Source organism: Chiroxiphia lanceolata, chromosome 3, assembly GCF_009829145.1.
Source record: "Chiroxiphia lanceolata isolate bChiLan1 chromosome 3, bChiLan1.pri, whole genome shotgun sequence".
NCBI classification, from domain to species: Eukaryota; Metazoa; Chordata; class Aves; order Passeriformes; family Pipridae; genus Chiroxiphia; species Chiroxiphia lanceolata.
This window is the reverse complement of record NC_045639.1, coordinates 101,752,853-101,760,499: the sequence shown is the minus strand read 5'-3', so window position 1 is coordinate 101,760,499 and position 7,647 is coordinate 101,752,853. Positions and strand designations below refer to the sequence as shown.

General features: G+C 46.0%; 1 protein-coding gene across 1 annotated transcript; it reads right to left on the bottom strand.

Moving 5' to 3' along the window:
* Positions 1-899: 899 nt before the first annotated feature.
* RRM2 (ribonucleotide reductase regulatory subunit M2) lies at positions 900-7,016 on the bottom strand. The gene is made up of 10 exons (XM_032682771.1): positions 6,768-7,016; positions 6,612-6,689; positions 5,711-5,845; positions 5,468-5,584; positions 4,818-4,951; positions 3,642-3,736; positions 2,709-2,842; positions 2,225-2,329; positions 1,981-2,094; positions 900-1,586 (listed from the first exon to the last, which is right to left on the bottom strand). The coding sequence occupies exons 1-10, from the start codon at positions 6,894-6,896 to the stop codon at positions 1,434-1,436; spliced, it is 1,194 nt and encodes a 397-aa protein (XP_032538662.1). The 5' UTR covers positions 6,897-7,016; the 3' UTR covers positions 900-1,433.
* Between the last annotated feature and the right edge of the window lie 631 nt (positions 7,017-7,647).

Here is a 7,647-nt window from a genome sequence, read left to right as displayed (position 1 = left end):
GAAAAGACCAGCAAGGCAGTTAATTTTATACCAAGGCAGCACCTCTCCAAGAAGCATCACAACTACTGTGCTTTAAAAGAGGGAGCACTTGAGCAGCAAGAAAAGCTCCACAATCCTTTCCTATGAAGAAAATGCTTTGAGTTTTGTAAAGCTTTTTATTCACATCAACTGTGCTTGAGTAAAGAAAGGCAAACTTGCAGAACAGTCCTTGCTGGATGTTAGATTAGATCATGGATAAACTACTGTACAGCAAGGCAGTAGCCAATTTTAGTCTATCCCACTGTCATTTAACCTCACTGCAGATCATTTGCAGGAACTCTAATCTGAGATCATGGGGACCTTCTTCACAGACCACATACCTTACACCAGTTATATTAAGCATACTCACTCTTATTGCTGTGTTTACTGTGGGAGTAACCACGCTGTAGCAGTTTTCACTGTTATATATTAAAAATTGAATGATGCAGCTTAAATGCTGCCCCTGCCTGAATTAGCTGAATTTACCCTGAAACATCATCTGTTAAGTGCAGTCTATCTGAAAGTCAGAGCTAAGCACAACTTCACTTGACATCTAACAACCACATGACTAAGCAGCAATTTCCTGCAGAACTTGCATTTCCTCACAAAGTCTGCAATTCAGAGGGAAATCAGCACACAGCTTTGCCCATTGAAGCACTGAAGCCAGTACAACACTCAATCCAACCACCTCTTTATTACATGAAATACTGTTCCCAGATAAAGAAGAAATCAAGTCCAGAAGCCAGCTGCATCTAATTTTTCAGTACCCAGAATATCCAACTTAGTTCTTTACCTTCCATACTAAGTGTTTTCCTGTTCTTCAATATATTTCAAGATAGTTTGATTTACAGCACCAAGAAAAGAAGGGAAGAAGCACGTCGTGAAAAAAGATTTTTACTTGCATTTTACTATTGTTGAGTATTACAAGACAGTTGTTTATTTTACACATTAAAGTGCCAAGTTTATGTACAAACTATTAAAACAATAGTAAAAAAAAAAGGTAAACTTAAAACCTGCTAAGAAAGCAGTGAGATCATGTAGTTGCCTCCAGAATTTTCTACAGACTATTTGACAAATTTACAACAGTTCCTTTGTTTATGATGAGAACAGCAGAAGCCAGGGGTCAGTGCCCACAACCTCCCATCTTGCAGAATGAAGTGCCTGTATCTTTCATGAAATGGAATAGCATGTACTGTAAGATACATCTAAACATTCTATGCATTAACACCACTGGCAAAGTCTAAAAGGGATTTTACTGTTGGAGCTACACCAGCCTCCTAAAATATACCAATATCACCATACTTTACAAGAATGGGATTTTAGTACAGAAATCAAGTCACACTGTGACTCAATATATTGAATGATTCTCTGTAAACAGGGTGTTATGTACATTAATGCATATGGTCTCAGTTCATTTAAAATTCTGCATCCAGGGTGAAAGAGTTGTCTGTGGGCTTCGACATGACTCCCATCCTCTGATATTCACCTACTCGCTTCTCAAAGAAATTGGTCTTGCCTTCCAAAGATATGTTCTCCATGAAGTCAAAAGGATTCTCTGCTTTGTATATCTGAAACACACAAGCAATTCTATAGTCACTGCTGATGCTCACATCTTGAGCATGCAAGAGCATTACAGACCAGCTGGAAGGAGTCTAATGGCAGCACCAACAAGCTCACTATGTAGTGAACAAAAATCTCTGCCCCAAGCCTTCTCTACCATATTTGTTCCTGTGTTTTAGCTGCAGCTGACAGAAGCACAGCTACTCATAACACTCTTTTTCCATAGCACCCTTTTGCTCTTCCTTCTGTGGGTCTCCACATAGGACCTAGCAGCAGGACTGCTCAATGATTTTACAAGTTAAACTAATATTGCTGCACCCAATTTGGATTTCTGAAGGAAATTAAACTTAATATTACCTTTTCCCCATGAAATATTCTGTGTATTACGGATTAGAGCATTACCTTGTTAAATCCCAGTTCCAACATCAGCCGGTCTGCCACAAACTCTATGTACTGTTTCATTAAAGTGCAGTTCATGCCAATCAGCTTCACAGGCAGTGCCTCCGTCAAGAATTCCTGCAGATAACAAGCATTTCACATACAGCACTGGCATGTACTCTGTGCTAGCCAAGTTAATTTTATGCCCAACAGCTTTCCAGCTTTGTTTAATTGCAATCAAGTTTCTAAACAAGGGACAGACAATTACCTGCTCTATGAGAACAGCATTCATGATGATTTCCCTTACTCTCTCCTCTGATGGTTTGTGTATCAAGTGCTTGAACATGAGGCAGGCAAAATCACAGTGCAAACCCTGGAAGGAAGTTTCAGAAAATTATTTCAGGAACAGAGTAAGTGGCATCACCTTTGCCCTTGCCACATTATTTAGTGTTCCCTACAGACAGCTTTCTGCCTCACCAGAAGGCATCACACGAGCAAGTTCAGCCAGCCCGAGCTGCACCTGCTCCAAACGGTCAGGTGCAACAACTGCAAGAGTTGGTGAGAACACCTAAACTACTTTAGAGGAAGTAAAATGTCAAGTTCATTCATTCCCTGCTGCAAGATTCACAATGACACATTTGCACACTTCAGTGAGCCTTACTGCCTGTTTGTAAATATACTCCAGTTGAGTATCATTCCTTTGAGCTACTGTGGCACATTACGATCTTAATCTGCTAGAATTTGACTCATACCTCATCTCTACTGATGAGTTCATTAGAAAAAGTGAGTCCAGGCATTAATCCTCTTTTCTTCAGCCAAAAAATTGATGCAAACGAGCCAGAAAAGAAGATTCCTTCCACAGCTGCAAAGGCTACTACACGTTCTCCTGTTAAGAGAAGATTGATAGTAATATTTACTTACAGAAAACTTAGCAGGATTAATAAATACCCAGAAGTTACAAATAGACCAATGAACTGCATCCTGCAAGGTGAATGAAGTTGCTTCTGCTTAAGTGAGCTATGGCCTGTCCTAAAAACTATTACAATAAGGATTTCTAGTCATTAAACAAAACAAATATGAGTGGAAGCAAGAACTAAACAGAGTGGCTACTAAGTAGCTGAAGCCAAGGCTCCTTCCCCCTGGGTTAACCATCAATATCATCCTTTTCCAGACAGCTCACTGAAAAAGCAGTCATTTTGGCAGCTGATTTAAGCCAGTGTCTGCTCATCTTTGATTAAGTAAGGAACCTCGGCCATGAAGAATGCTTTAATGCTAGTGAAATAATGATCTGTACCATCTCATCTCACCTTTCAAGTAAGACAGCAGCAATTAGCAAGGCTAAGGAGCTACAGCCTCCAACCAGACATGTCTGCTGGCTACAGATGGCCAGTGCAGTTCTAGATGTGACAGCAATTTACAATTTGATCATATAGTCAGGCATATGATGATTGCCACATGACCTTACTAATCATAATGCCAGCAATTTTACAAAAATTCCTGTCAGTAGCTCATTTGAAGATGAAGTAGTTTCTTCATTTCCAGAATTTTATCACTATCTTATACTGGAGAGCATGGACTCTCCCTGTGACAATAATCCATCCCTATGAATTGTGAAGTCTGGAGAAATGGTGGTTCCTCCATCTTTAGGGAAGGAATTTCACTTTGCTTCCAATAGATGAACTCACCATATGTTGCTTTCTTGTCCCCAATCCAGCACATGGCCCAGTCAGCCTTCTTTTTAACGCATGGTAATGTTTCAATAGCATTAAAAAGAAATTCCCTGAGAAAGATAAAACTCATTAGGATGGACATAGGCACAACCAGTAGAATCAGCATTCACTGCCATGAACAATCTGATCACTCAAACATTCTCTGCACCTTCATCCTTCTCCTTCCCCATCTTACTTGGCACAAATCTAGCTTTATTTGATCCAATTAACTACCTTTTCACCTACCCATCACATCAACACCAGTTCACATGAATTCCCATGACCATATCAAGGGGAGACTGTTTCACAAAGTGTTGCACTTGAATGAAGCTTTCAAAAACTACAGATTAACCAGGCTCCACTCTCCCAGTGCCAAGGCACCAGGCCCCTCATGCGAGGAATTCTTGCTGGAATTTAGCATCTCAAAAGTAGAAATGACATGGCCAAATTTTCAAGTAGTAGCAATATATCTAAACTGCAAATAGCACTGCAATACCACATGACATTGGTGTTGATGTCATGTCATCAACACACGACAGGGAGTTGATTTGACAACACCAGAACAACTCAGCCTGAACTGCTCCAAACTGTTAGTTTTAAGACACAATTTTTTAATCGAGTAATCTCATTATAAAAATTTTTCAGTATCATTTTACTTTTAATCAAGACCAAAGGCCACTCTTCAGCAAATGCAACATGCCTTTCTTCCCCCAAGCAAAATAGTGTGGTAAGAGCAGCACATGCTATGTTTAAGTGCTTAGCTGTTCAATAAATGCACTGAGGTTTAGAAATAATATTTTAATAGAAGGGATAGCATTCTCAGAGAAACTTTCCTACATAGCTACCTACTAGGTGCAGGGGTCCTCCATATGAGCACTTACTGTAGTTTAACATACTCCCCTTATTTGAATGATCCACCTTTTACATTTCAGTATTGAGTGGTTTCAGTTTCGCTCTTAACCTAAGCATGTTCTTGCACTTGAGACTAAAAAGATATTCTGAAGTAAAACTGGTCTTAAGCAGCAGTGGTATTTTATATAAGCCTAGTTTACACCCTAAAATTAGCCTAAAAGTCAGAGAACAACTGATATGCAGCATTTAAATCTGAATATTTAGCAAGTTTTGAACTTTTCATCATCAAGCAACACAAACCTCTCTCTAGAATCCTTAATGTAGGTGTCAATAAGAAGACTGTACATTTCTGAATGTATATTTTCCATGGCAATCTGGAAGCCATAGAAACAACGAGCTTCTGTCACTTGTACTTCTTGACTGAACCGCTCCACCTAGAGGAAATAAATGAGTGTTTGCATAAGCATTTATAAGCTGCAGGTTTGAGGCACTGATGCTGTGTAGACCAGTTCTTGGTTAGCTCACAAAACCTTCAGATTAATTCCAGACATGTGGATCATTAACAGTAATATGCAGAGCAGTAACCCCTCACAGCTCCAAGTTGTGAGGCATTCTTTGGGCCCAAGAGAAATGGAAAAATGTGTTTGTTTTACTTATCCCTTACTAGGGAGAAGAGCACTGAGAGGGTGGAAGCAGAACACGGGCGCTGAACCAGGCAAGTGTTACTGTAAGGCAGCACTCAGGGCCCCATGGGGAGTAGACAAACTCCTGGATTACAAAACCAACCCCAATTTGCAAATTAACATAGGACAGCACTATACATCATAATGCTGTAACACTCCCATGAACCAGCAAACGACCTGGATCACCCACAGCAAGTGCTGAACATGGAGTTATCTGGTTATCTTCCCAAAGTAGTATTCCTGTCAGGACTGTTTCTGTACACTCACCAAGTTTTCATTGACAATGCCATCACTGGCAGCAAAGAAGGCGAGGACGTGAGAAATGAAGTACTTCTCCTCAGGCTTCAGGGACTCCCAGTGCTGGATGTCTTTGGAAAGGTCCACCTAAGACATTGCCAGGAGAGATAAGAAACGGTGCCTCAGAGGGGAGGCCGGACCCGAGTGCCGGGGCCGCCCCACGCTCCGCCCCGGGGCTGCGGGCGGGAGCGGCCGTGTCCGTCCGCCCCTCACCTCCTCCGCCGTCCAGAAGGAGGCCTCGGCCTTCTTGTACATCTGCCAGATGTCGTGGTACTGGATGGGGAAGATGACGAACCGGCGGGGGTTCTCCCGCAGCAGCGGCTCCTCCTCCTCCGCACCCCGCGGCACCTGGAGAGGCGGGAGAGCGGCTCGGGCTCGGCTCGGGGCTGCTCCGGACCGGGGCCTGGGGCGGAGCAGGACTTGGGAGGGAAACTGAGGGCGGCAGCCTCTGAGGAGACCCCCGTGAGGGAGAGGGAAAGGGCAGGGGAAGAGACCCCCGTGAGAGAGAAGGAGGGGGGGGAAGAGACCCCCGAGAGGGAGAGGGAAAGAGGGGGAAAGAGACCCCCGTGAAGGAGAGGGAAAGGAGGGGAAAGAGACCCCTGTGAGGGAGAGGGAAAGGAGGGGAAAGAGACCCCTGTGAGGGAGAGCGAAAGGAGGGGAAAGAGACCCCTGTGAGGGAGAGCGAAAGGAGGGGAAAGAGACCCCTGTGAGGGAGAGCGAAAGGAGGGGAAAGAGACCCCTGTGAGGGAGAGCGAAAGGAGGGGAAAGAGACCCCTGTGAGGGAGAGCGAAAGGAGGGGAAAGAGACCTCCGTGAGGGAGAGGGAAAGGGAGGTGCAGCCCCCGGCGGGGACAGAACCTGAGATTAGCTCAATTGGTTAGATCGTGGTGCTGATAACACCGAGGTTGTGGGTTCGATCCCCGTATTTATTTAAAGAGCTAGACTTGATGATCCTTGTGTGTTCCTTCCAACTCAAAACATTCGGTGTAATTTCTGACATCTCCGAGAAAGGACAAACCACCGATTGGAAGTGAGAGCGGAGCAGGGGTTGCAGGAGCCCCCGGGCAAGGGGAGAAGGGCGGGCGCGGTGCCGTGCCCGGGCGTTCCACACTCACCGGTTTCCAGTCGCCCTCCTGGAAGATCTTGCGGGCCGTCTTGCTGGCCAGGACGCGGGCGCTGCTGAGCGCGGGGGGCTGCAGGGAGAGAGGGGCAGGGTGAGCGCGCTGCAGCGCTACCGGGCGGGGACAGCGGGAGGGCAGGCGGGGGCTCACCGTGTTCTCCTTGTCGCTCAGCGCCAGGCCCTTCATGGGCGACAAGCTCTTCACAGGAGACTGGCCCTTCTTGGGCGACAGCTGGGGCTGGTCGTGGCGGGCGGCGAGCGGGGCGCGGGCAGACAGCATGGCTGAGGATAAGGGTGAAGCAGCGGCGGCAGCGGCGAGATGAGCGGCAGGAAATGGAATTTCTCGCGCCGCCCCTTTATATCCCCTTCGAACTTGGCGCCAGAACGGCGGGATGGCCAATCACAGCCCTCGTAACGCCCACCACCGCCCGCCCCCGCGTTCCCATTGGCTGGCAGGTCGGGCGGGGCCCCGCCCTTCTTTGTGCCTGCAGTGGCGGGAGGAAGAGACCCGCCCTCCGCTTTGGCGCCAGCGGCGCGCGGAAAAGGCGGGAGAGAGCGCGAGGAGGCCCCGCCCCCCGCCCCGCCCCCTCGCGCTTGGGAAGAGAGGTCAGGGTGGGCGATCTGAGTCTCGCAGTTTGGGAATGATTCGGGGGCGTTCGCAAAATCCAAAACTCGTTTCCGGATACGGGAACAGCCATAACCTGGTTTTGGGGTGCAGATCTTGGAAATACCACGTTGTCCCTGCCTCTGCCTTGCTCTCCCCTTCTCTCTGGCCCCTCCTACCTACCTATTCCTCCTCACTTTCAACACTGATTTCTGCGTTTGGATACATACAGATGCCACAGTCCTACATTTGGAGGTAGAAATTGGCTTCCTGGAGAAACTGACTCCTTGTGCCTCCTGGTTCCACGTTTTAAATAAATAGCACAGGGAAGGGAGAACACAGGTATGAAGAAGAGGGAAATATTCACAATCTTTAAAAAGTCAGCATTTATTTCATATTAATTAATTAGTCTTTTTTGAACAACATA